Here is a 27,746-nt window from a genome sequence, read left to right as displayed (position 1 = left end):
AATCTATAGTTAATTTTAAAAGATAAAAGGAAACAAGGATTTAGTTAAAGTTTAAAACATCAGTCCTCAAGTGATTAAGAAAAAAATCAAACCATATTTCAAGGAAGTCTATAAACAGTATAACCACAATTGTCAAAAAATAACTAATCTTATTTTTAGCCTGCAGGGTGCTCATGCTTTATTGAAAAGCTTCAGGAAGAAAGTCTTCTATTTCAAGTTCCTATTTCATCCTCCTACAATCGTTTGAAGAGTTAAGTCTAGGATCTCCTACTATTTAGATGAGACATTCTAGAAAATTTGTAAACTTATTTGCAAGTACATTAATTGTCTTATTACTCAATTATTACTTATTACTTAACTAGAGGCCTGGTGCACGAAAATTCATGCACTGGGGGGGGTGTCTCTCAGCCCGGCCTGCCCCTTCTCACAGTCCAGGAGCCCTCAGGGGATGTCCTCCTCTGCAAGAGGTGACTGGGCAGATCAGGGGAAGGTACCGCCCCCATCACCCGGCTCTGCTGCCAGCTCTCGGCCCTCACTTCTTAGCGCTGGCCCCACCCCCCCCATCCACTGGTGGGTGGGGCGTGATCTGGGACCAGGCCAGCTCGGGGAGGGGCTGTGGGAGATTGAGGCACAGCAGGTCATACCCCGTCCAGCCTCTGTGCAGGCGTGGCACTGGGCCCAGGTCTGTGCTGCTGCCTCTGTGACTGCCTCTGTGGAAGGGACAGCACTGGGACCTGGACCACACAGCCCTTCTCCCGCTGCCTCTGTGGAAGGGGCCTTGGCGCTGGACCAGCCCACGCTGAGGCCTCTCCAGCGCCGCCTCTGCTAAAGGGGCCATGGAGCCGCCTTCCTCCGCTCCCACGGCCACCACCTCTCCTGCACCACTGGCCCTCGGCCCTTGCAGCCACTGTGGCTTTGTCAGGAAGGACGTCCAGATGGTCGTCCTGAAGGCGTCTGGTCTAATTAGCATATTACCCTTTTATTAATATAGATAACTGTTGTAGTCAATTCACAGATCATTAAGGTACTTTCTCCTTTCTGTTCAGTCAACTTTGGACTATTTAAGGGTTAAACACTGGTAAGGAGGAACAGAAGATGAGAAAATGTCTGTGAAATTCATCGTTCATAACTGAGTTAGGGTGAGTTAAGGAAGACATTAAAAACCAATTGTTGAAAGAAGCAAAAACATCTAAATTCAAAAACTAAAAATGCTGTGCCACTGGCCAAAGTGTTACAATAACAATTATAACACAGCTCAGATGGAAAACACTGCTTTGTGCTGAATTCCTCCATTTTTTCATGTGCAAATCAGCATAATATCAGCTGCCTTACCGAGTTTTTGTGAGGATTATAATTGATGTATGTAAATACCTAAAGCCTTACTAAAGGGCTGCTACTGTTTTCAGAAAAACCTAATGAAGTCCAGTTAATCCCAGTAGAATTCTTCTTGGGGAAATACTTTTTTGGAAATAAAGCATTTACACTGAAATAATCACTTCAAGTGCACAAGAACCCAGACGAACACTTTAAAGTGAGTTCTTCATCCTACTGTTCCTTTGCTGGAGTAACAGAGCTGGGTCACAGCACCCAGGGAACGAATGCCAGGCTCGGAGCCTCGGGACGCCCATCGTCACCGGGCCTGTGGAGCTTAATCTCTTAAATTCTCTTTGTTCCAGGAAGACAGAGCTCATAGTTTCCTGCTATATTTCTAAAATTAGTTCAAATATTTGTCACAGGAGCATGAGGCCTGTGTCTGTTTCATTTTGGTATTTCTAATGCCTGCCTAGCACACGCCTGACACAAGGAGCTGATGAATAACTGCCTACAGGGCCTCGGCTCAGGTAATTCCCAAACCTAGAATATAGGTTGCTGAATCAAATCAATTCCCATCAGTATTTGGAAATCATGCTTAAGCTTATTTTATACACACATACACACACACACACACAGTCCACTAGAACAAACTGAACTACCTAATATTACTTAGTATGCTGATAAAATAAGCACTGAAACTTGTCACTTCTTCCTCTGTGTTCACATTTACCTATATTATCTCCCCAGTTAGGGTGTCTGTCCCTAAGGGAAGGGGCTGAGTTTCACATTTCTTTGGGACAACCTTTAAAACCTGAAACAGAATTGGTTGGCCCTGCAGTAGACATCAGTGAATTCTGTTGAGAATTCCCTCAGCATCCCAACCCAGTGGTAAATCCCTGTTGCAGCTTATGAAATATTATCTGTGCCTGGAAGCATTTATAAATCCTAAAAAAACATATTTTCTACCACAAGATCAAATCTAATATCTTCAGGGGAAAAAATATCAAAATGTAAACCTAATTGTTTCGATAATGAAAGACAGTTTTATCGGTAACCAAATCTAAAAGGAGCAGGAAAGGTACCTTCCAGCAGTTTTTTCTCTGCAGGGAGTTTGGAAGCAGCAGAAGGAGCCTGGTACAAAAAGTCACAGAGGAACGTGCACTGGGCGGACTCTTGACTTAATCCACCTTCAAAATGAACGTCGTGTTGAGGAAAATCTGGAGAAATTACAGAAATAATGCATTTGACATCTAAAATGTAAACAACTTTCCCTTTGCTTATGAATATGTAGGTGAGGTTTGAGCTAGAAGAAAAACTACTTCAAATATACCACAGAATAAATACACAGAAATATTTATTTTACTTTGCATAAAACTTGCAAAAATAAGCACTTACGTTGTGTTTATTATTCATATATGAAAATCGGATTTGATTTTGGTGGAAATGATAACGTAGGATTAACTGTTTTAATCTTGCATTTGTAAGATTAGAGAAACGTAAGAGATTTCCTAGACTTTTTCTTAAAATGTACTCTGACGCATCTTCCATCTTTTTGGTAGTTATATTTTTCTTCATTCTGATGGCTTTTCTTATTTGAGAAATAAACAGATATGGGTTTCTGTCCACTTAGGGACACATCAGAAGAAACCAGGCTAATGAAGGGATGGGGCTCACCCGAGAACTTGTTATGGTAGAGAAATTCCATCTGCAGACTCTGCCCAGCCTTCTTGGCCAGCTGGTAGGGGGTGCTGTGCACAGGGTCTCCGGTTGCACACATGACGTCTGCTCCACTGAAGAGCAAAGCCATTGTTTCCAGAACATCCGATTTCACCACAGCAGCACACAGAGCCTGGCCATTGGAAGAAAATGTAACTCTTAAAGGAAGAAAATGCAATTCTAGCTATTAAAATGAATGCAAGTCTGTCCATTTACGATATGAAGTTTGTATTCCTTCTTAACTAAGAAATATAATTATATGTGTGCCCTGAATTAAACAATAGGCACAAGACCTGCTTTGCATGAATTTAAATCATAACCCAAGACCTCCAAGCCTCAATTCATTGTTTTGTAGCTGTGATGTTCCAAACCTTCTAATCCAGAATATTTGCTCTGGAAGACACTTTTTGTACTTACATACAATAATAATGACTAATGCTCACAAAATTCTAAATGTTTCAAATGTAATAATGAGGTATCCACTCAATGTTTTATCATATTAATGTACATATGCATTTGTATGTGTATGTATGTATGTATGTAATTTCCAGCCTAATTGGGATCTGTATATTCATTCAATTATTGTTGTGTTGTGGTAATTTGAAAGATGAGCTCCAATTCTGAATCTTTCCCTTTGGGGGAGGGGTAATGTGGCGAGCAGGAACAGTAAACAGACACAATAAAACATTGCGGACCTATATTAATAAGCTACCTTTACATCTCTTCTCATCCTCTCTTCCTACTTCCTCACTTTATTGGCTTCCCATTTTCTTCCAAACCCTCTGATTTTGCACCCTGATTCCATCTGACTTCAGCCTCAGGTTCACTATTTACCTTCTCTCTGACGTGGTGCATCTGGACAGATCACTAATTAATTTGCCCTCCACACTGCAACCTCAGGATAATCGCTCATTAGCTATCACAATGGGCAGCTCAGAGTGTGCAGCCAAGGAGTCTCAGAATGTATTCACAGTTCCTGTCTACTAGTTAAAAAGTGCTTCTCTTTTCCACCATGGTCTAAGCTGACATCCAGAATTTCCTTCACTTCAGAATCAAGGACACATACAACTCAACTTTTAAAAATCTGATTCAGTAATGGGCATAGAAACAGACAGTTTTCCAAAGAAGACATCCAAATGGCCAACAGGTACATGAAAGGATATTCAACATCACTAATCATCAGGGAAATGTAAATGAAAACCACAATGAGATATCGCCTCACACCTGTCAGAATGGCTATGTTGGAGAAGACAAGAAATAACAAGTGTTGATGGGGATGTGGAGAAAAGGGAACCCTTGTGCACTGCTGGTGGGAATACAATTTAGTTCAGCCACATTGGAAAACAGTGTCAATATTCCTCAAAAGACTTAAAAATACAGTTATCATAGGATACAGCAACCCCACTTCTGAATATATATATATATATATATATATATATATATATATGAAATAAAAACAGAATATTGAAAAGATATCAGCATTCTGATGTTCATTGCAGCATTATTTTTCACAATAGCCAAGATATGGAAACAACCCAAGTGTCCCTCATTAAATGAGTGAAGATCAAGTGGGTAGCATAAAATGGTCACAAAAGACCTGGAATCACTCAGCCAAAAGCAAGTGACAGTTCAAATCAACAGCACTAAGCAAAGCATTGCTTGTAACAATAAATGAAGTAACTAATGCTAATTCTGGTGACAGCAAGTCAGCAATGTATGAGCTGAAGCGTGTCCTGTCCCTAAAATAGGGAAAGTTGTCAGGGGTTTAAGAATAATGGGATATGCCTACGTTAGCTGAAATCTTGTGGACAGAGAGTTTATCTGCCATTGATGACAACTCTTAAGAGAAACAATGAGAAACCATGGATAAAGTCTCACAAGAGGAAATAAAATGAGATTGTGCAATAATTTCATCAAATAGCAAAATATTTTTTATTTCTTTCCAAAATCCTTGGCACATATTTAATAAGATACTGAAATGCATGTCTGTTGTTATGTTTTATTGGATACCTTATTTAATTCTTCCTTGGTGAGAGATGCCAAAAGGGTTTTTCTGAATCTCCCTTCTTTGTACTTCTGGGTAATGAAGCTTTTTCTCTTTTCTACAGGCGCGTCCATGTGTAATTCTTCATCTTTTTGAAGGTTACCAGCCCAAAAGTCATTTGCTCTTTTGTTTCCAATGACAATAAAAAGCTGAATTATTAAAAAATTATAAGATATATCAGTTCCTAAAATATTACTTAAATCTGCAGAAAACTGACTCACATGATAAATGAAAGCATAACTTAGTATAAAATATGCAAAAACACAGGAAAGATTTAACTTTTTCAGGAAGATGGAGTGTGAAAGCAGACACGATTTCTATTTTAAATACAGTCTAGCTGCTCTTAATAACAGTAGAAGATTAGCGAGGAAGGAAATTGCAAGCCACACAAATTGCAGCCAAAGCATGATTATTTTTTGAAGCTCACATTGAGACAGATTCATTTAAAATGGCTGAGTAGGTGGACTAACGCGGCTGAGAGTGGTGCTGAAACAGAGCAGAAAATGGAACTGGGAGACAGCAAGTTAGACATAATTGCAGTTAATGACACAGCATGGCCAAGATAAAGAATGGCAAATTTTGCCCAATGTTTTCATCACTTTTCTAATATTATATCCATGCTGGGTTAAAAAGAAAGTAAATTCTGGGTAAACGACAGAGTTGCCAAGCCCTTAAAAATAGTTATTACAATTAAAGCTCCTTGTACTTCGTTATCTTTAAAATAACTATTCATTTAGGAAGCATTACGAAAGTTAAAGTAGAAAGTTGCTACTATCAAAGAAGCTATAAGCCATTACTCTACTGTGGCGAGAAGTTGCTCAAGGAGTTCCTAACGTAAGCTCCTAAGGGCATCTCTCCTCCCAGACCTCTGCTCACCACCACCACCACCACAGTAAGACCAGACTTACCTCGATGAGTTCATTACTCCAAATGCTTGCATCCATTTTTAGACTTCTAACCTTGGAATCTTTTGGTCCTAAAGATCTATGTTGTCCTAAAGTCAAAAAACAGTTGCATTCTAATTCATATGCAAATGTATTTACCTTTCTAAAACAGTGTTTATGTGTGCATGGATGTTTGTGTTTATATATTTTTTTTTCAACTGAAAATACACTGATGTCTATTTCCACCCAGGAGTAGTGATGGTGTTTATACAGAAATCATAACCAACCACAGTGAAGTTAACAGTTATCACCTTCATCACCATCTTGTACTGGCATAAAGCTATACTCTTAAAGGTGTGTATAGATGTGTGTGTGCATGTGTGTACATATGTGTGCATGCACGTATGTATGCACATCCATACATATCTAATTTTTGCATCGTTTGCAAAATTAACTAGAAATAGGTCACTGAAAATATTTTATAATGGGTCTGTGTAAATTACATGTATATGAAAACAGTTATTATCCCTTTACTCTTGAAAAAACTAGCTACAACTCTAATAAATGGGTACTTAATCTTCAATGGAGTCTTTTAAAATATCTATATCTATATTTATATCTATAGATATATTTCTATTAATTTCAGAGAGGAAGGGTGAGGGAGAGAAAGATAGAAACATCAATGATGAGGAGAATCATCTATCGGCTGCCTCCCACACACCCCACACTAGCGATCAAGCCCACAACCCGGACATGTACCCTGACCAGGAACTGAACTGTGACCTCCTGGTTCAAAGGCCTACACTCAACCACTTAGCCACTCCGGCAGGCTTCAGTGGATTCTGTATTCTACTATTGTATGCGTGGTAGAGAGTAACAGCCCAGCATTCTAGTATTATTATTATTCTACTCTATTATTATCAGTTCAATTCTGCCATATAAATCAACATTCAGTCGTTACTGGGCACCCAGGCATGTTCAGATGCTTTACTGTCTAAGCTCCCGAGAAGGAAAAAGGTATACAAGACATTACCTTTGATCTTAAGAATTTTCTTCCTTAAAGCATGAAGAAGTTCCTCTCTCTACCTTAAAAAGGTTCCTCTCCTCTGGTCTTTGAGATGGAAACTACTCAGAACACAAAGCCCTAGAACTCCCAGGGCAGGAATTTGCACAGGTTTGCATTTATAAAGAACACCTAAAAGCAACTGTGGTCAAACTGAGAACCAAGTAGGAAGAACTGGACAGAGTAGCCTAGACAAGAAATGACAGAATCTGAGTTAAGGCAACAGGAAGAGAAACAAAGTGGAGGGCAGATTTAGAAACACTGCAAAGATGAAACTGACGGACCCGGTGTCCTGCGAGGACAGGGGAAGGGTCAGGAGGATCTCTGGGATTGTAAGCTTTACTGTAGGTGGGCAGGACTGTTCCGACCAGGATCTGGAATACAGGAGAAAGTGCAGTTTTATGTAATGAGCTGGCCATCAATGAGAGCTCCATTTTTAACATGTTATTTTTTGAGGGATCTTGGGCAAATCTAAGAAGAGGTTCTAGTAGGTAGATATAAGAGTGTTGGTTTCTAACAGTCATCTGCATAAAAATGAGTGCTGAATTCCAATGATAAAAATCACCCCTCAGGAACATCCAGTGGAAGACAGCAGAGCATGAAACTCCAGGGAAACACCTATTTCAGGAGCAGGCAGAGGAAAAGCAGCCCGAGAAAGGATGAGCAGAGTAGAAAGAGCACACGAGGAAATGGTCTCCTGGAAGCTGAGGGAGGATGGGAAGTCTTAAAGCGTCAGATTGTTAAATATCCCAGAAGACAATAAAGACTGGAGCTGACCGCACAGACATGGAGAGGTAGAATACATTGGTAAATGTGGGGAGAATAATTTTACTAGAGTAGAGAGAAAAGAAGACTGATTAGAGATGCTAAAGAAAAACTAGGAAGTTAAGGATATGAAGAAAACCCTTGCAGATGACTACTCTTGAAAGCATTTGTCTATTAAAGAAAAAAGGGACACAGATTGGTACACAGAAGGGAATGGTTACATTTTCAGAAAGCTGTTGTTAACAGGACAGACTAAGGCTGGTTTATATACTGAAACAAAAGGAACCATAGTTGAACAGCTACATAGAGAGTGAGAAGAAAGGAAAGAAAGGGAGCATAGGTAGAAAGAACAGCCTTGGACAACACAAAGGCTATGTCTTCCTGAGACTGGAAAGGAACATCTGCAAAGTAGAGGGGGATTAATGGATGCTCTTTGTTGCTGCTATTGATATTGTTAATTAGCTGTTTGGGAAATCTATCCTGTGGTTATGAGAAATGTGGTAGCACTGAGAGTATTAAGAGTTTAAAGCAGCCCTGACTGGTTTGGCTCAGTGGACAGAGCATCGGCCTAAGGACTGAAGAGTCCCGGGTTCTATTCCAGTCAAGGTCATGTACCTTGGTTGCGGGCACATCCCCAGTGGGGAGTGTGCAGGAGGCAGCTGATCGATGTTTCTAACTCTCTATCCCTCTCCCTTCCTCTCTGTAAAAAATCAATAAAATATATTACAGAAAATATTTTAATTTAAAAAAAAGAGTTTAAAGCAACTGTTCTTGTCTTGGCTCCAGATGACTTAGGTGCTTCTCCTCCATGTCACTCAATGAAACCTGTACTCTACTCTTGCCCTCATCCTCCTCTATTATAATCACTATTGATCTGCTGCTGCAGGAAAGCCCATGCCTTCTACATCTTTTTAATTCTTAGGCCAGCACAGTACCTGGCAGAGCAAAAAGATGCAATAAAGTTTGGGTTGGGGCTAACTTTCTCCAAGATCTCCATGGTTTCACACTTAAGCTGGGGTCCACTGCCTGCACTCACTTGGACAACTGTCTGAGCTCCCAATACAGTGAACTAGTAGACAGTCTGTAGGGTGTAAGGCCACAACAGAAAAATCAGTCATGGCACTAGTTACTTTCATAACTCTCACTACACTTGGAAAATGCTTCTGTATAAAAATTCTCCCTAGAAGAGGTACCAGACCTGGTATACGCAGTTTAGAGCTCTGAACAACGTTGATGTGAAAAACAGGATTGATAAAAGATGACCGAAGGAAAAAGGACAAATCATACAAAGAGCAAGTGTGCTCAGCATGTGTTCTGGAACACATTCACCTAAAATCTAAAAATGTCAACGCTCTTTTTACAATCCATACATGGACCAGTAGCCACAAAAAAATGATTACATGCTTAAAAATCAATTTTGATACCTAAGCCATGCATAAGAGAAACTTAGAATTGCATTTCTAAAATTGATTTAAATGTAATAAGCTTTCTCTGTTTTTATTTTCCACAACCATTAGCCGGGACACATTATATATGACAATAAAGAGCCTTCAGTGCCAACCTGCCACCAGACAGTGATGAGCATAACTTATCACTAATTACCTGCACACTTCTTGCAGATGACGACGCAGAGATTGATGGATGCCCAGTCCGGATCCGGGGCTTTGCAATCTGCACAGCTCCTGTTGGACTCATTGAACCAAATCTTCTCAGCTACTTCATAATCAGAGAGAGTTTCTGCTATCGATTGCTGCACAGCTTCAATCCACTCTTGTTTCTCCTTTTCAGACTCGGCTACAAAGCTGAAACAATTAACGTTTCTGCATTATTGATCTCCCTGGTAAAGGCCAATTAAGCGGTATGTTCAGTTTGCATATTCATTTCACTCACACATTACACAGCAGCTGAAAAATATGCCTTCCAGGCAGTTGGATAGTCTCTTCTGTCAATCATCTAATTTAGAAATCTATTTATTTTCTTAATTAATTTTTCACATTGCTTATGACTTCATTTATGTATCTTGAAGCAAAATTAATGTGTATATTTTTCTGACCAGGATATAAAATTGCCCTTTTAGGTCAAGAGATTAAATGAGAGGCCCTGTTTCCTAAGTAGTGGTTGTCTAATAATCAACGTAAGACTGTCAGAGTTTCAGATCTATAGGGTTACTTCTCCAAGAAAGAATGCCAGGGTAGTCTGAAACTAAACTACAAAAATACCCACCAGAAAGTTTAAATTTTTTAGTACTAAAAATAGATTATTTTGTCTTTCAAAGAATGTATAGATGGCTTTAAGAAACTGAGAAATCAAAAGTTTTAGTGATTACTATTCAACAGAATTCTAACTCATTTTTAGCCATGTTTTGATTTATTCTAAATCTTAGTGTTTGTTGGGTGCCTCAGTAAAAGAATAAAAACATTAAAGATCAGTTTCTTAAACTCCTTTAAGAAATATTTACTGAGTACCTATCGTGTGCCCAGAAATGTGCCATACTCAATCACCCACAGAACAATGCTTCGCATTACAATTTTCTGTTCTGAAGAAAAAAATGCTTTGAAATACAATGAAAATATAGACGACTAGCATAAGTTACACAATCAGGAAGAAAACTGAGTGGCCTGTGGATTTTTTTGACGTTCTTTATGATACCATCGTCACTATAATAGTTAGACATTTCTTAGTGGTTTCTCTTTCTATACAGAGATTGGTCACAGCCAATATGGTTCTATGGAAAACAGATATTTGGTCTTTACTGGTATATAGCTCTAAAACCATTGGAATGATAAAAGTGTCTTTTATATGCTAATATGATAACTTGTGGCTGGGAGTCTAGACTGGAGCTGGACACCAGAAATACCAACGTTTGATTAGCTCTGGAACTTTCAACCAGCCCCACCCCCTGACCTCTGGGAAGGAGGAAGGACTTGCGATTGAGTTAATCACCAATGGCCAAAGATTTGATCACTCATACCTTTGGAATGAAACCTCCATAAAAACCCCTAAACAACAAGGTTCTGAGGAGGGTGGTACATCCAGAGAGGGCATAGAAGCTCTGTACCACTAGTCCCTTGTGCCTGCCCTATGCAGCTCACCCATCTGGCCTTTCCAGGGTTGTATTCCTTATAATAAACTGGTAATAGTAATTAAACTGTTTCCCTGAGTTCTGTGAACAATGCTAGCAGTTTATCAAACCTGGGCGAAAGGGAGTCAGGGGAACCCCGTTTTATAGTCAATGTGCACAGAAGTGTGGGTACCCAGGGACCCAATACTTGCAACTGGTATCTGGAGGACAGTCTTGTGGGACTGAGCCATAAGCCTGTGGGGTCTGATGCTCACTCTGGTATGGCAGAATAGAACTGAATTGTAGAACACACGATTGGAGTCCAGAGAGTTGGAGAATTGATTGGTAAGAGGAAAACCCCACAGATTTGGTGTCAGAGTGTTGTGAGTAAAAACAGCTCAGTCAATGTCTACATTTTCAGTGAAAGCATGAATCTGCATATGTGAAAATAAAGCTTATTATTCCTTACGTCTTTTGATTGTTGCTAAAATTTGAGTCAGCAGACATATTTTGACAGATAAATTGAGTACTAGACTTGGTAGTATTTTTAAAATTGGTAAGTAATTGCTAGTCCTTAAAGAACTCTGACAATTGCCTATGACATTTATACTACCCTGTGGTATGTTGATTATTTGTGACAAATGAATTAATGTGGTTGCACTCAGCAGGTACTGACTTAGGCCTCTTCTGTGCACTAAAGCTAGGGAGTCATTATGGAGTATTCTGACACATATGAAGAACATATATTGAGTTTTGTGTTTCACTGTGATAATGAATAATTACTAGAATACCATAATACAAGATATATAACAAAGCACTAAAATATTTTATCAGTAAATGCTAGGAGATCCAATAAATCCAGCATCATTTTAAACTGGAGCTCCTTTTAGTAAATCATTACAGAGCATTTATAATTAGGAGCTGATCTTAAAGGAGGGACTATACTTGATTAGGCTAAAAGAAGGTAAACAACAACACAGCCTAAAGACAATGTAATATTCCCCTTTTACTTTATTCCTTCAAAATGTGAAGTACGTTTTCATATATTTGTTGCTAACAAAAATGTAACATACTAAGTCCACTAAGACAAAGATGTTTTAAGAAAAGAAACAACTCAAATTTCATGAAATTAGTATCTGCAGGTCTTATGATATTCAAATCACTTTCACAGGTGCTTACAGAGACTGGCTAAGAAATTAAACAGAATGCAAAGTAAAAACATTGTTTTACTAAATGTCCTGCAAGAAATAAAATTGCCACTAGCAATGTGAAGTGGCTGCCCAAAGCTGTCTCGCAGTAGTACAGGCACAAAATGTTTAAGTACAGCTTACCTAAAACTCTTATAGGGCGTGATTATCTCAAAAGATTGTTTCATAGTCCGGTCCACTTGCTTTACATTGGCTACATTCATCGGGATTATGGTAATACCAAATCCACCCTTAAAATCCTAGTTTGAAGAAAAATATAAAAAAAATGATTAAAACACAAATATGAATTTCAAAAGTACAATTACATTCTCAAATGAAAACACAACACATCTTACTAAATTTGACTACACACATATGAATGGAATTAATTCATTAAAAAATGCACTAAATAGTTTATTTTAGGTAGTCACTTTCAGTACATGATAACAAGGTCCCTTCTAAGCTTGACAATTGGCTATTAGTCAAGTATGGGTTTCTTTCACATGAAACATCAGTTGAGTAGGACATAGATTTTTGAGCTACACACACCTGGCTTTATTACCAGTACCCAGCTGTGTTCTAGGTGGGGGAGCCAAATGACACTGTGAGGTTGCTATAATTGCTATTTATATTAAAAAGGTAGGTCAAGGCACAGAAAGATAGTTACATGGAAAGTGCAGTTGTCTGTGGTAGAAAGAGGCTGAAACCCAAGCCATCTCTTTGCTCTTCCTTTGTGCTACTGTATGTCATCTCTGTCCTGTCATGTTGTTTCTCATTTACTCTCAAACATATGCGTTACTTATTTTACAATTTTATCTCATTTCCAACACTTTATTACATTCCTCTTTCTTCAGTCAGATTCTGAAGAAGCTCTTCCATTGCTATTTTGGTTTGAAAACTGCCTTTTGTTCAACACCTATGGCCACTATGCTTGGTATGTCTCACCAGGATTAGAAATCGTTCAAAAAGCTACACAAGTCTGCATTTTAAAAACATTAAAGGTTGCAATATATTGTCTAGTCAGAAGGGCTTGGGAATGTATCGAATAAATAAGCTCAACACGTTAAAAATATAATTAATCTGTACCCCGAGAAAATAAAGTATCTATGTGAACAGATGCAGAATAGCTGTGAATTGAATTCCTAAATTAAATTATGGCTGGGAAAAGGAGCCATAACAAAGGCACACTGCAAAAAAACACCGGCTCACTTCCGATAAGGGCACTTCTGGCAGAGACTGTGAAAGTAACAATGCCTGGGCCTTCTTCCCTTGGTCCCTCCTGCTACATGGGTCAACAGTAAAGGCACTCTTTTCCAATTTTGCTTGCAGGTGGGAGGGGCCATATCTCACAGTTCTAGTCAATAAAATATAGATAATTCCTGGCTTGGAGCAGGAAGGTGGAGGGAAAAGCTTGCTCTTCTATCTTCCTGGGAAATAACATCCAAACACACAGAAGCCACGTTAGCCTGAGCCCCAGGACAGATTCCTGGACGCCAAGGAGTCAGAGTGAGTTAACAAACAGAGAGAACCCTGTTCCCTGGTGGCCTCCGCTCTCCACTGCCTCCACCAAGAGATTTGTTAAAACAAATAAATCCCTGCGACTGAGTTGTCCTTCAGGAGTTTTATACGAATGCATTCCTGACATAAAATAAGTGAAATAAAATAACAGATCTTCCCCCCGCTTGCAAAGGTATCCAGACTTTCCATCAGAAATTGCAAAGTCTCATTTTTTAATTTTTTAAAAATTTGTCTTTATTGTTGAATGTATTACAGATTTCCCCTTTTTTTCCCCATTGACCCCCTCCACCCTTCTCATGCCCCCTTCCCTGGCCTTCACCCCACTATTGTCTGTCCATGGGTTATGGATATAAGCATGTAAGTTCTTTGGCTTATGTTTTTTAATTTAAAAATTTTTAGTTAGGATAAGAAAATGAGTCATAAAATAAATCATCAATTAAAACTTTTTTTTTTCTGATGAAAGAACAAATGGCTCCTTCTGCTAGGAGAAACAAGCTAAAAATTGAGTTGATAATATAAAAGATGTAGAGATATGCCAAGTGTTGTAAAATAATTAGAAGAATGTGGTATACTTCTACTTTTTATAATAAGCCCACTTAACAAAAATTAGTGTTTAACGTGACCTATATAGACAGAGAAAGGGGATCGAACTTTCGCAACTTGCTCCATATCAATGTTTCAACATATTGGTTCAGTGCTATACTTACTAATTAAATTAAAAGCAAATTCTCAATTATCCATAGCAAAGGATCGGCTGGGATAATGCAACTGTTCGAGAAACCCCAATGCATGAGATTGGAAACACAGCTCTTTTTTAAAAATGAGGAAATAAAGTAGGGGCAGTAAGAAGAGAAGATATTTTTGTAAAGGGTTTATGATGGCTCAGCTTGATACAGGGATAACTCTAGAATACAATCGTTAAACTGCATGTCCTTCCAACCGTTGTGAGTAATGAAGCATTTGACAAGAGCTGGCTATCAGATCGCTGCGCGTTGTGTTTTCTGAGGGGGGGGTCTGGCCTGCAGGCACCGTGGGTTACTAAGAGCAGAGTGCACACTCAGCCATCAGACCAGCAGATGGGAAGACTGACAACCTTTATGGAAACGGATGAGCCTCTTCAAGGCTCCAGCCTGAATAGATGCCCTTCCTTTCTACAAGCAAGTCATGAAATGTCTACTCACAATGCTGAAAGTTCTGCTAAAAACAAAATACGTAAGGATCGGCTCAAGGCCCCAAACTTCTGAGCAAGGCAAAGATGATTTTTTAGCCTGGAAAAAAATTTACAACCCATTTATCAGCCGCTTGCTACGGCCACATGGTTTGGAGTAATTAGAGGACCCAGTGAACTCGCCAGCACAAATGGACTGTGAAATGTACCGCAGAGGAACAAGATAAATGTCAGTGCTCTGGAGAGCTGTTAAATAAGAAACAACTGCGTTTCTCATTAAAAATATCTGTGGTGACATTAAACCATCTTTTCAACAGTATTTAGAACATATTTAGAATAGATCTCATTCCTTGATGCTCATCGAATTTAACCGTGTAGATGTCTGCCTCCCACCTGAGATTCTGATTCCATGAGTTGGAAAGCAGAACCTAAAAATCTTCCATTAAAAAACAAAGAAAATTCCAGACTGCTGTGCTCAGTGGTTAAGCATTAGCCAATGAACCAGGAGGTCACGGTTCGATTCCTGGTCAGGGCATATGCCTGGGTTGCAGGCTCGATCCCCAGTGTGGGGTGTGCAGGCAGCAGCCGATCAATGATTCTCCCTCTCTCTCTCCCCCTCTCCCTTCTTCTCTAAAATCAATTAAAAATATATTTAAAAATAATAATTTTAAAAAAGCAAAGCAAAACTACAAGCCTGTGATTTTCACGTCGCCAATACTGAGAAACACTAAAATAGAGAGCAGAACCAGTGGTGGAAACAAGATAGTATGAGTCTGCAATATTTACATATCAGGATATAAACACTTCTCTCTTCTTTCTGTACAGGAAAAAAAAAAGCACAAGATCAAATCAGACAAAAATTTTTTGAAATCATTAGGACGAATGGGTAAAAAGAGGCTGGTCAGAACTCAGTGATACATTGGATTTTATCAAGAACCTATTTGTCCTGGGTGCCAGCCCCTGTGCTGGTATCTAGAGGCTTGAAAGCATCAGTCTTCACTGAGCATAGGCAGAGCACTCCATGATCGGTTCCGTAGCTATGTGTGTGTAGTGCTCTGAGTCTGACAGACAGATGTGAATTCTCATTTGCTTTCTTGAAGGTTCTATGAAGAAGGCAGAGCAGATATACCCTTTTGTAAAATGGGAAAATTTGTCCTGGCAAAACAGCGTGTATGAAGTACTTAGCAAGTGCCCGGAAGTGTGCTAAGTCCTGGGTCAGCCCCAAAGCCTAAGACAGGGTACCCGCCTTGGAGAAGACTCGGTCTAAGGCGAGAATGAGGGGGAACTGCAATAAAGGCACTGAAAGAAAAGTGCATAGAAGCCTGTAGGGCAGCGGTTCTCAACCTGTGGGTCGCGACCCCTTTGGGGGCCGAATGACCCTTTCACAGGAGTCACGTGACCTAAGACCATTGGAAAACACATATTGTTTACATATTGTTAATTACATATTGTTTTTGTGATTAATCACTATGCTTTAATTATGTTCAATTGGTAACAATGAAAATACATCCTGCATATCAGATATTTACATTACGATTCATAACAGTAGCAAAATTACAGTTATGAAGTAGCAACGAAAATAATTTTATGGTTGGGGGTCACCACAACATGAGGAACTGTATTAAAGGGTCGTGGCATTAGGAAGTTTGAGAACCACTGCTGCAGGGGAAGCACCGAATCCAGCCCAGAGAGGAGAGAGCTGTGTCCATAGGAGGCTTCCCAGAGGCAGTGACACTTGACTGGACAAATGACAAAACCCAGACCAGCTTGATACGCGATACCTCTCTTGCTTCATGAAGTTCACTCATTTGTAAAATGGAGATAACAGTAGTAGCTATTGCATCGCTGTGGGGAGCATTAAATTCATACAATTAAAAATGCTTAGCAGAATAAGCACCTGGTACGCAGTGGGTGCTACCAGTTCTACTGAGCAAGTGTTATTTTCTACCTGCTTAAGTTTAAAGCCAATTGGAGATATTACCTATTAAAAAGCTAATTACCAGAGAATACATGCATAGAAACAACAAGCATATATACATTTTTCAAATGGGATGGAATGTGAATGTTAGACGTTCAAGAAAATTTAAAGTAAATTACCCACTAACTGCAATCTGATTGTCAGCACTATTCTCGTTTTGAAAAATAGGCACAAGTCAGGAATAAGCCAAACTTCCAACCCTTAAAATGCCATAAACGGGACTGAAACAAAAACAAAAAACCACAGTACCATAAAAATGAAATGCCTAGAATATTATTTTAGAAAACATAAAGCTAAACACAGATTGTGTAATAAACAATACTTTACATTTAATTTGCTGTCAGAGAACGTGGACTCTCAGAAAGCACGAATCCCCCACCGCGACAGCTGTAACCACGGCTGTGGTTGGCAGTGCAGGCCTGGATGACTGCAAAAGCGGTGATGACCAGGAGGCACTGGGGGTCAGACCTGGGGACAACCTTGGCTGAGCCACTCACTGGCTGAATGACTAGCTGCTGGTGAGTCATTTAGTTTATCTAGACCTCAACATTCTCATTTATGAAAATACACAATATCTACCTTATATGCATTATTATAAAAACTGATGAATATAAAACCGAGGGCCTAATACATCCAGACAATCCTTGCATTTGAGGGTTCCAAAGCCAGAATGTGTCTTCAATAAAAACATTTCCATTTTACTTAGAACGACTGAAAGTAGTCACACCAATGACTCCATATTAAACATCCAGATTAGAATTAATGGTTAAGTATTTACCGAGCTACTGGGTTATTTGTACAAATTTGAAACAACGAAATCTGGTTGAAACTACATTTTAAAACTATACAGTGAAAACTGCAAAATAAAAGTTTGATTTCTAAACAGAAAAAAAAAAAAAAGAAGAGTCTATTAACCCCAAATATGCTGAAATCTCAAAGCCTATTTTGGGAAATACTGGATGCCAGGTCTCCATGCCAGGCATTTAAGAGCTCAATGCTTAGACATTTGTCGAAAACAGATGTGGCATTGTATGACATTGGCACCAGGCTTCCTGGGAAACACCAGATGCACAGTTTGGCCAGATACAGAACCCAGAGAATCAGAGGCCACCACCTACTTCCTGCTGCTTCTTTCTGCACCACACAACCCATAGCCCTATGAGGTCTATTTAAATTCTATCAGAGTTTCAGGCCCACGCCAGACACCAGGGAACATTATGCTAGGGGGTGGGGGGAGTGAGCCTCTTTTTATGCCCTGATTTGAGAATGTTCAATCAAGTAAATTTATGTAGTTAAAACCTCAATGCCACAATTATCACTAAATGGATACGCAAACCCACCAAGCAAGACATCTGGCTGTTATGATTCCGCTAATATTAACATGATATTCAAAAATACTCATTAGAAAAAGATGGCAGATTGGCTTTCAGGACAACATAACAAATGGAAACCAAAGCCCAATTTGTCTTACATTCATGGGCAGAAATTCCATTCAACATCCATATTATTTCAAGATAAATAAATTTATAAAAACAATTATTTTTCCAGAATACAGAAAATCTATAGGCTTTGAATTAATACAAAAATAATTTAATTACATAAAATTTCTATACAACAAATAACTGAAAAATGGAAAGTGAGCAATAGCTCAGAAAAGTAGTTGTAGAAAATATGAGGACTAATATATGAAGAGTTTAAAGACATTCTAAGAAGAGACAAAATCCCAATAAATAAGTCAAGAAAATACAAAGACAATTCATAGAGAAAAATTTTAAAAGAAATATATTTTAAAAGATAAACTCTCTTATCAAGAAAACAGCTGTAAATGACCATTAATTCAACAAGTTCATTCTACAAAATGTTTGCTAACTGTTGGCTACCTGTGTGAAATTCCTGAGGACACAGCAGTGAATACAGTAAATACTTATTCCATTAATTGGGGAATACGAAAATGACATAACACTTTTAAGGTTAAAATGAAACTGATACCTATTCACATGGCTAAGAGCATTTTAAATATAAACAATTATTTAGAAAAAGGTCATAAATATTCTTGCCAAAAAGTAATCAAAAAGGAAAAGATTACATACAAAAGGCTCCAGAAATCTTATTGACTTATCACAATGTAATAAACAGGAGGGATATTTTGGGTTCCCACTGGACCCCTACTAGAGCAGTCCCCCAAATTGAGAATGTGCCCAATAAAAATTTGTAAAATAGATGAATAAATACGGAAGTAGAGTGAACTGTAGTATAACCTACACAAACTCAATTACACAACTCATTTTATACAAAGTTGAGGAAACAATGGAGAAAAACTATCATAATTATACTACATTACAGGCACATAAAACATAAGCCAAGACAAGAAACAGAACGAAATTTGCAAAAATTAAACACTTTGGAGGGTAGTGCTGTGAAATGGTGCTAAATATTTAACTGGTTGATATTTAAGTTCTGTGATGATAGCACCATAGTGTTTTGCAAATGAGTAAATAGGTAAATCATTTTATACTAAGGAAAACAGTATAGCGATTCCAAAATAAATTAAAAATAGAACTACTGTGAGACCCAGCAATTCTACTGCTGGGTATGTATCTGAAGAAAATGAAGACAATAATTCAAAAAGATATGTGCACCCCTATGCTCACTGCAGCATTGTTTACAAAAGTCAAGATATGGAAGCAACCTAGGTATTCATCAATAGATCAATGGATAAAGAAGTGGTGCATGTGTACAGTGGAATATTACTCAGCCATAAAAGAACGAAATCTTGCCATTTGTGACAACATGAATTGACCTAGAGAGTATAATTTGAACAGAAAAAGACAAATATGATTTCACTTATATGTGGAATCTAAAAGAAAATAAAACAAAACAAAAAAACAGAAACAGAAGAGAAACAAATTCATAGATACAAAGAACAAACTGATGCTTGACAGAGGGGAGGAAATGGGTGGAAAAGGGGAGGGGGATTAAAAAGCACAAAACTTCCAGTTAAAAAATAAATCACAAGGATATAATGTACAGCATAGGGAATATAGAAAATAATATTGTAATAACTAAAGGTGGCAGATGGTTACTAGACTTATTATAGTGATCACATAGTAAGGTATATAAATGAGGAATTTCTATGCTGTACACCTGAAACTAATATAATATAGTGTATCAATTTTAATGAAAAATGAATTTTAAAAAATAATCTTAGTGTCAGTTTCTACTTTGCTATCTTACTCTCTAACAAATGTTTTGATATCTCCTTGTGGTTCTTTTCTACTTTTTACAGTATATCTGGAAAAAACAAACAACTAACATTCCCTAAGGCATTTCTCCTACTTAGCCAAGATCTACTTCAAGTTTCAGTTCCTACAATCTGCTAATTATTGAAAGGGAAAGAAAAAGATGAAAGAAGTAAATGTTGGAACTGTCCATCTGAGAAAAAGAAAAATCCATGCTAATTCCACAGAGTTTAGACTTGTCAGTGAAACATCGAAGAGAATGTGAAGACTGGCATCCCCCTTGCTATTATAATGCCACTTCTCTTAACACTTGGAGTGGGGGAAACAAGTTAAGTCGGCTCGCGTGAATTGCGCGTACTCCGCGGGAGCCGTCTTAACTCGGTTCATATAGATTTGCGGTGGAGTGCGGGAAACGTGTAAACTCGGGCCGATTGTAACTGCGTATTACCAAATATTTGTTTGTTTGCCGTTCACAAAGATACCTACCTGCGTATGCGAACCGTTTCATACCCATTGGGGTAATAGGTATCATAAAAATCCCTGATTTTGCGCGGGAAACCTAAATAATTGCCCGCGCCATCTTATATTTTGGCGGGAAATTCACCCCACACCGGAGTGTTAAAAGAGGAGAAATTTTTCCCTGTGGCTTGGGTCGTTTGGAGCAACATCCAGTGCACTGAAGGGTCTCTTGATTCCCAGTCAGGGCACATACCCAGGTTGCAGGTTTGATCCCCAGTTGAGGTGCATACAGGAGGCAACTGTGCAATGTTTCGCCCTCACATAGATGTTTCTCTCTCTCCCTATTCCTTCCTCTAGGTCTGAAGTCAATGGGGGGCTGGGGGAGAGAAATTTCTATTTACACTTAGAAAATCTAACTTCTTGATTCAGTAGAAGGGACAGATCCAGAAAAAGTAAAAGAATTACTAAAAATATATTTGTAGGGATGCTTCACATGGAATCTTAGGGACACCTATTGGAAGTAGAGAAACAACTTTAGAAAAGATTAGCAATAATCAACAAAATTAGAGTAAATTTCCAGACATACACAGAGTTACAGGAACATATGGGATATAACAGTTTCAAATTGTTTTTCAAACACCTTCTTTTATGCTGACTTTGCAAATGGAGTTTTAATTTCTCCAATAGAGCATTCTCCTGTTAATAAAAGTCTATGTGAAGAAACTAATAATAGGATTTTAACCTGAAAAAATGAAAATTTATATAACATTATTGGCATTTAAAAAAACAAAACAAAACAAAAAACCCAAGTAGCTATAGTTTAGAACAGCCGTGGGCAAACTACGGGCTGCGGGCTGGATCCGGCCCCTTTGAAATGAATAAAACTAAAAAAAAAAGACCGTACCCTTTTATGTAATGATGTTTACTTTGAATTTATATTAGTTCACACAAACACTCCATCCATGCTTTTGTTCCGGCCCTCCGGTCCAGTTTAAGAACCCATTGTGGCCCTCGAGTCAAAAAGTTTGCCCACCCCTGGTTTAGAACCATATATAATTTATTAGCAACAGTTCTTCAAACTTTTAAAAAAATATTATTACCACTAAGAATGATTTTGGTAATTTTCCACTTAAATGTTGCACATTTCAAAATGTTCAATCAAGAAAATGATATGCTTACAAATGCAACAATCACAAAAAGAGGTTTAGCAACCCCAAGTTTAATGAATGATGAACTAAAGAACCACTCAAAGTTCTGGAAGGCTGTTTTTACACATTTTCCCACTCCAGCAATATCTTGTTCACTTAACCTGGATGCTTCTAGTTCTGCAGAAGAGAGAGCTTAGAGCAGTGTTTTCCTGGGTGTGGTCTTGGATCACCTGTCACTGACTCACCCAGGATACTTTCTACAAACACAGCTTCCAAAACACCATCTCCAGAAACCCTAAGTCAATGGCTCTAATGAGTCCAGATAGCTGAATTTTAATAATGGCCTTGAAGACAGTAATCTATCTCTCTTCTTCACATGATGCCATTTAAATCTAAGGAGATTAACTTAATTACCTGAGCCAATTAACAGCAGATCAAGAATGAAAACACAGAACTGGCACCACCCAGTCCAGTTTTCTTTGTTCTAAATGCGCTCCCAAGCTTCTTTTGTAATAGCCCATCCACAGATGCTGCAACAGCTACCCTCCCACCTCTATCCTCCGTTTACTCTCTCTAGTCACCTCCAAAGTACATTAGTAAGACTATGTACAAATAGAGAAAAGGAAAGTGAAAACTGTTCATGTTAGGGTGGTGTAAGTCAATGTTCTTTATTTTTTTATTCTAGTCAAACTATAAGATATGTGGGCAATAAATCCACTGTCTTAAATTTTTTAAAAATGAAAACAATTAAGCTTGGATACATGGATCTAAATGAGAGCCGATACAAATTAAAATACAGAATCAACACCCCTTACATTTTTATGATGAGTTTTTTCCATCATCTTTTTAAAAAAACCACAAGATACCTTTGCATAGTGCATGTATAAAACTTTTAGAAGTTACATCAAACTATTTTATTATCTTTTAGTACTTTTCCTAAAACACTAGCTTAAAGCCCTGCCCTTTCAGAAGAAAGACTCCTTACTTAGCATGTCACCCAAATTCTTCACACAATTTGCTAAACATGTGAACAAACCAATGGGCAACTCTCCTCTGGGGGAATGGCATGCCCTACGATGTAAAAATAAATATAATTGGAAGAGTATGTCAGGGCCTAAACACAGAGGGCCATCCTCAATTTATCCAGCCAGTCTTTAGCCAACTAGTTCTTTAGACTAAGTCCCTTAAGACCTGGCTCCATGCAACATGATGAATCTGATATAATTTTTTTAAAAGAGCACACATACGAACAGCAATATGCACTTTGCAAGGGTGTGTGTCTATGTGTGTGTGTAACATACACATATGTTAATGCATTAAAAAGGACTTGAAATATACATCCATCAAAAATAGGTTTATTGTCCTGCCAGTTTAGCTCAGTTGGTTGAGCATCGCCCCATGCACCAAGAAGTCACCAGTTCGATTCCGGGTCAGGGCACATGCCCAGGTTGTGGGCTCAATCCCTGCAGGAGGCAGCCAATCAATGTTTCTCTCTCATTGATGTCTCTCTCTCTCTCTCTCTCTCTCTCCCCCCCCTTCTCTCTCTAAAAATCAATAAAAACATATTTTTTAAAAAAGAGGTTTATTTCTCAAAAGATGAGGAGGGGTCCAGTATTAATGCTTTAATTTTACGGAGAATATACTCATTATTTGTGTACATGGAAGTGTTCTAATTCTCGGAGTTCATTAGACGCCCATTTCTGCACCTCCCTGTAACTCCTACACAAGCCTGACAGAGCACTGAGCTCACCATCTATCATGGACACTGGTCTTCTCTGACTTTTCCTCCTGGAAGACTTGTGTCCTCCCGTCAGAGCATCATTTTCTGAGTGCCTGGCATGGTATAACGCTTACTGAATGCACACTGTGAACCTTCCAGGCAACTAAATTATTCAAGGAAAGAATCTCCGTCTATTTCTAAAAGGTCACAGGCCACAAATTTTCTTTTCAACATACAGTTTAAAAAGATCGTTTGCTATAGCCGCTAAGAAGCTAGACTTAGAGTTACAAAGTTCTGGTATTAAATTAAACTCTGCATAATGAGTTGAAATCCTTACCAAGTTACTTAATCCTCATTTTCCTCAGCTATAAAACATGAATAATGATATCTTCCTCCCATATTTGTGGGTAAGATTAAAGGGAAAGTTTATAAATTAATTAGCACAGTAGCTGGTACTCAACAAATGGTAGTCATTATTATCCTTTTTTATACTCAAATGCTAATGTTAAAGCAAAAATTTCAGATATTTCTTGCTAATCAGAAAATATCAGTAAAACCTTAAAAGCATTGTACTTTACTTCTAGAGAATAACAAACTCAGACATTCTAACGAATGTAAGCAATTAAACTAATAATTTGAAGCCCATCAGGTCTGTGCAACTAACAGATGAATACCTCAATTATTTTGTGGTACTCATTTAACAAAGAAACTTCCATACTGATATATGCAAATTATGCATTTTTAACCACCATTCCAATAAGAAAAGTTTTAATCATCTTACTTCACAAACGGCAAATGTTCATATTGAGTTCATACATATTATTAAGCTGCACATCACTATTCTTGAGAAATAGGCTAACTATCCAAGTTATTAATATGCCAACAGTGTTCAACCGATGCTGTCCACAGTTAATTGGCTAAGGAATCTTATCCCAAAAAATGTAATGAGTAAGTTCGCACTGAAGTTCCAGAGAATGCCTTGGATATAGATCTAGAGTTGATGTTTTTTGAAACTATTTGTTTTAAGTTGATTTCACTCTTTTTGTTATGAAAACAGTTAGCATTTATAGTTCACAATATCATAACCCATTATACTGTATCATACAATGAGTTCATTTTAGATCAGCTATCCAAAACATACCGTTTAATTCCACAAATAATTACTAAGCATTTAATATATTCTAAGCTGAAAGATTAAGTAAGAATTAATTCCCAAAAAGGGATAAGGAATTTTCTTATACATATTAAAAACAAGATATGTTAGAGAAAGGGAAGTGTATAGAATCAAATGAAGTTAATGAAATTTATTAAAACTTTAACATCAGTCTCTCATAACATTGAAATTTTCTATTGAGTCCTTCCATAGTAACCAAATTCAATAACAAGTTAAGCCCATTATATATATATATATATATATATATATATATACATATATATATATACATATATATATGATATGTGTGTATTTATGTTCATATGTGTGAATGCGTGTATATCAATCACTTGTCTCTAGTAAATTATTTACTCTGCGAGCAAATTATCTGCTCAAAACAAAAGCCAAAATGCTGTAAAGTCAAGAAAATACGTGCTTACTCTATAATTTTGTCACAAAAACAAAAGAAACACAACAGGTGCCTATTTCATCAACAGCTGTAATGTGTAATTTGTTCTTAATTACTTTCTCATGTAGTTTTATAATGTTACTTCAGCTGAGGAATACTTTTTAAAAATTATTTTCAATGATTGTATACCTCAGTCCTTTAGAAAGGTGATGTCTAGTCTCAAATCTAATATAGATGACATTTTTTTGCTGCTAAATGAACTGAGAAAATTCAACAAAACAACTCTCTTTTGTTATATTTAGTGGAATACTCAGGGCATAAGCAAGACTGTAAGTAAAAACACTAATAAGCCCAACAGAGCACAGCTGCTAATGTAATCAGGGACTGCAATTTGCAGTCGCTGTAACATAGCTTACCTGTTCGTTTTTGCAGAGCCACACGCTGTTTCCACTTAACACAGTAAAAATTTTGGCTTTATACCCTCTCAGTTCAAGATATCCACATTTCTCAGGCGCAGCAGCTGCTGGAGACTGCGAGGAGGGGGACTGCGATTTCAGTGCATTCAGTAGTATGCTGACCCAGTCATTTCTCTCCTCTGAAAATAAAGATGGGAACACAATACATGTATCCATACTTACATACATTATACACACATAGGAACAGGGACCGGGAATCTACTCTCTCTACAACAGATAATGCAAAGATTCTTTCCCACAAATACACTGTGCATGCTGTTGCAGGCAGGGCCAATACTCAATTCTGTAAGGAAAAGCAAATAACAAACACTCCTCAGTTGTCCTACACCCAGTGACACCGGCTCCGCCTTGGAGCTTGTCAGAAATGCACAATCTCAGACCCACCCCCAGACATGATGAATAAGAATCTTCCTTTTAGCCCGGCCAGCGTGGCTCAGGGGTTGAGCATCGACCTATGAAACAGAAGGTAACGGTTCAATTCCTAGTCAGGGCACAGGCCCAGGTTGTGGGCTTGATCCCCAGTGTGGGAGCTTTCAGGAGGCAGCCGATCAATGATTCTCCCTCATCATTGATGTTTCTATCTCTCGCCCCCTCTCCCTTCCTCTCTGAAATCAATAAAAATATATTTATAAAAAAAATAATAATCTTCCTTCTAATATGGTCCCCAGATGACCTGTATCCATGTTCATCTTTAAGAAGCACTCTTTTAGATTATTTGTGAGGTTGATTTTTTCTTTTAATAGATTTTGCAGCATCTTTTCCTTTTCTTGAATAATTTCACCTGCATCCGCTGCTACAGGTCTTTCCAATAACAAATATTTATTGAGTGTCTGTGCACCATTCCTTCTGAGAACATGCTCTGCCCTAGATGTGGCCCTGCTCAAAGTAGAATATTTCAGACGGGAGAAAGACAGAAGGGGGATGGGAGAGGAGAGGAGAGAAGTCAAATTGGCACTTGTAATTATGCTAGAATGTAAGTAAAAGTTAACAGGAATTCCCTCAAACCTCAAATTAGTGCCGAAACCGGTTTGGCTCAGTGGATGGAGCGTCGGCCTGCGGACTGAGGGGTCCCGGGTTCGATTCCGGTCAAGGGCATGTACCTGGGTTGGGGGCACATCCCCAGTGGGGGATGTGCAGGAGGCGGCTGATCGATGTTTTTCTCTCATCGATGTTTCTGACTCTCTGTCTCTCTCCCTTTCTCTCTGTGGAAAATCAATAAAATATATTTTTTAAAAAAAACCTCAAATTAGTTCTTGGGGTGTTTGGGAATGCCAACTACGGTATACTACTCAAAAAAGGAAATTATTCAAAAACTCAACAGGAAGAGACTGAATATTCTCCAGACTACTGGACTGAGTAGTAGGCATAAATATTAACAACAAAGAATGTATTACACTAGGTCACTGGTCGGCAAACTCATTAGTCAACAGAGCCAAGTATCAACAGTACAACGATTGAAATTTCTTTTGAGAGCCAAATTTTTTAAACTTAAACTATATAGGTAGGTACATTGTTATTAACTTAATTAGGGTACTCCTAAGGCTTAGGAAAAGCCACACTCAAGGGGCCAAAGAGCCACATGTGGCTCGAGAGCCACAGTTTGCCGACCACTGCACTAGGTTATTACTATGCAAGGGGCTGTGTGACAGATTAATAACGGGATCTAACCAAGTTTAAAAGGATCCTTACTTTTGATATAATCTGATATGATAATACAACATTTTTACACTTGATCTTAGCCAAAAGGCCGAGAAGCGATGATAATACAACATTTTTAAAAAATCCCTCAAAGTAGCCCATGATCAATTTTAGGGAAGGAAGTATTGCACACAGGGCTTGTTCTTGAAATCAATAACCTACCATTCACACAAATATGTACTGAGTGCCCACCACAGTCCAAGACCTATTCTGCACACCAGGAATGGAAGACGGAACAAGACAGATCATGGCCTTACTCTGCTGGAGTTCACACTCTGTGCAAAAAGGAAGGCGATAAAATATAGACAAGTCTGTTACACAGTGAGGAGTGTGACAGGATAAAATAAAGAGTGAGATGAGGGATACAGGGAAGTGCTAGTTTGTATAGACTAATAGAAAAAGCCTCGGAAGGTGATGGTGGAGCAAAAGCCTAAAGGAAGTGGGAATAACAGACCACGTCAGGAGGATGGCTGCAGGAGGAGCATTCTGGAATTTTTTAAAAAAACAAAAGCAGCAAGTGTAAGACCCCAAGGCAACAGCAGGTTTGGCAAGTTAAGGAGAGCACAGGAGATAAGGACAGAGGGACCAGGGCCACCCACGTGGGCTTTTGGGCATCCTAACGGCTTTACTCTCAGTGAGATGGAAAGACACAGACCACCGGGAGTGGACTGCCATGACCTGACTTTCTTGTTGAGTGACTGCTCCGACAGCTGTAGTGAACGTGACTGTCGTCGATCAAGGGCGGT

At 38.4% G+C, this 27,746-nt stretch overlaps 1 protein-coding gene and 1 pseudogene across 4 annotated transcripts in view; both read right to left on the bottom strand.

Annotated features, from left to right (window-relative positions):
- ARAP2 (ArfGAP with RhoGAP domain, ankyrin repeat and PH domain 2) overlaps positions 1-27,746 on the bottom strand; it is a 158,062-nt gene that overhangs the window by 75,116 nt on the left and 55,200 nt on the right. For all 4 annotated transcript variants that reach the window (XM_070398186.1, XM_070398201.1, XM_070398210.1 and 1 more), the window contains exons 9-15: positions 25,243-25,421; positions 12,179-12,294; positions 9,389-9,588; positions 5,983-6,068; positions 5,041-5,223; positions 2,989-3,163; positions 2,397-2,531 (exon numbers count right to left, since the gene is read on the bottom strand). In XM_070398186.1, coding sequence (XP_070254287.1) covers positions 2,397-2,531; positions 2,989-3,163; positions 5,041-5,223; positions 5,983-6,068; positions 9,389-9,588; positions 12,179-12,294; positions 25,243-25,421 — 1,074 coding nt within the window. The remainder of the gene's footprint in view (positions 1-2,396; positions 2,532-2,988; positions 3,164-5,040; positions 5,224-5,982; positions 6,069-9,388; positions 9,589-12,178; positions 12,295-25,242; positions 25,422-27,746) is intronic.
- On the bottom strand, positions 26,919-27,061 carry LOC138999545 (U2 spliceosomal RNA; annotated as a pseudogene).

Source organism: Myotis yumanensis, unplaced genomic scaffold (genome assembly GCF_028538775.1).
Source record: "Myotis yumanensis isolate MYYU_CA2020_CCGP unplaced genomic scaffold, mMyoYum1.0.hap1 SCAF_1, whole genome shotgun sequence".
NCBI classification, from domain to species: domain Eukaryota; kingdom Metazoa; phylum Chordata; class Mammalia; order Chiroptera; family Vespertilionidae; genus Myotis; species Myotis yumanensis.
The sequence above is the reverse complement of the archived record's forward strand: the minus strand, read 5'-3'. Positions and strand labels throughout refer to the sequence as shown.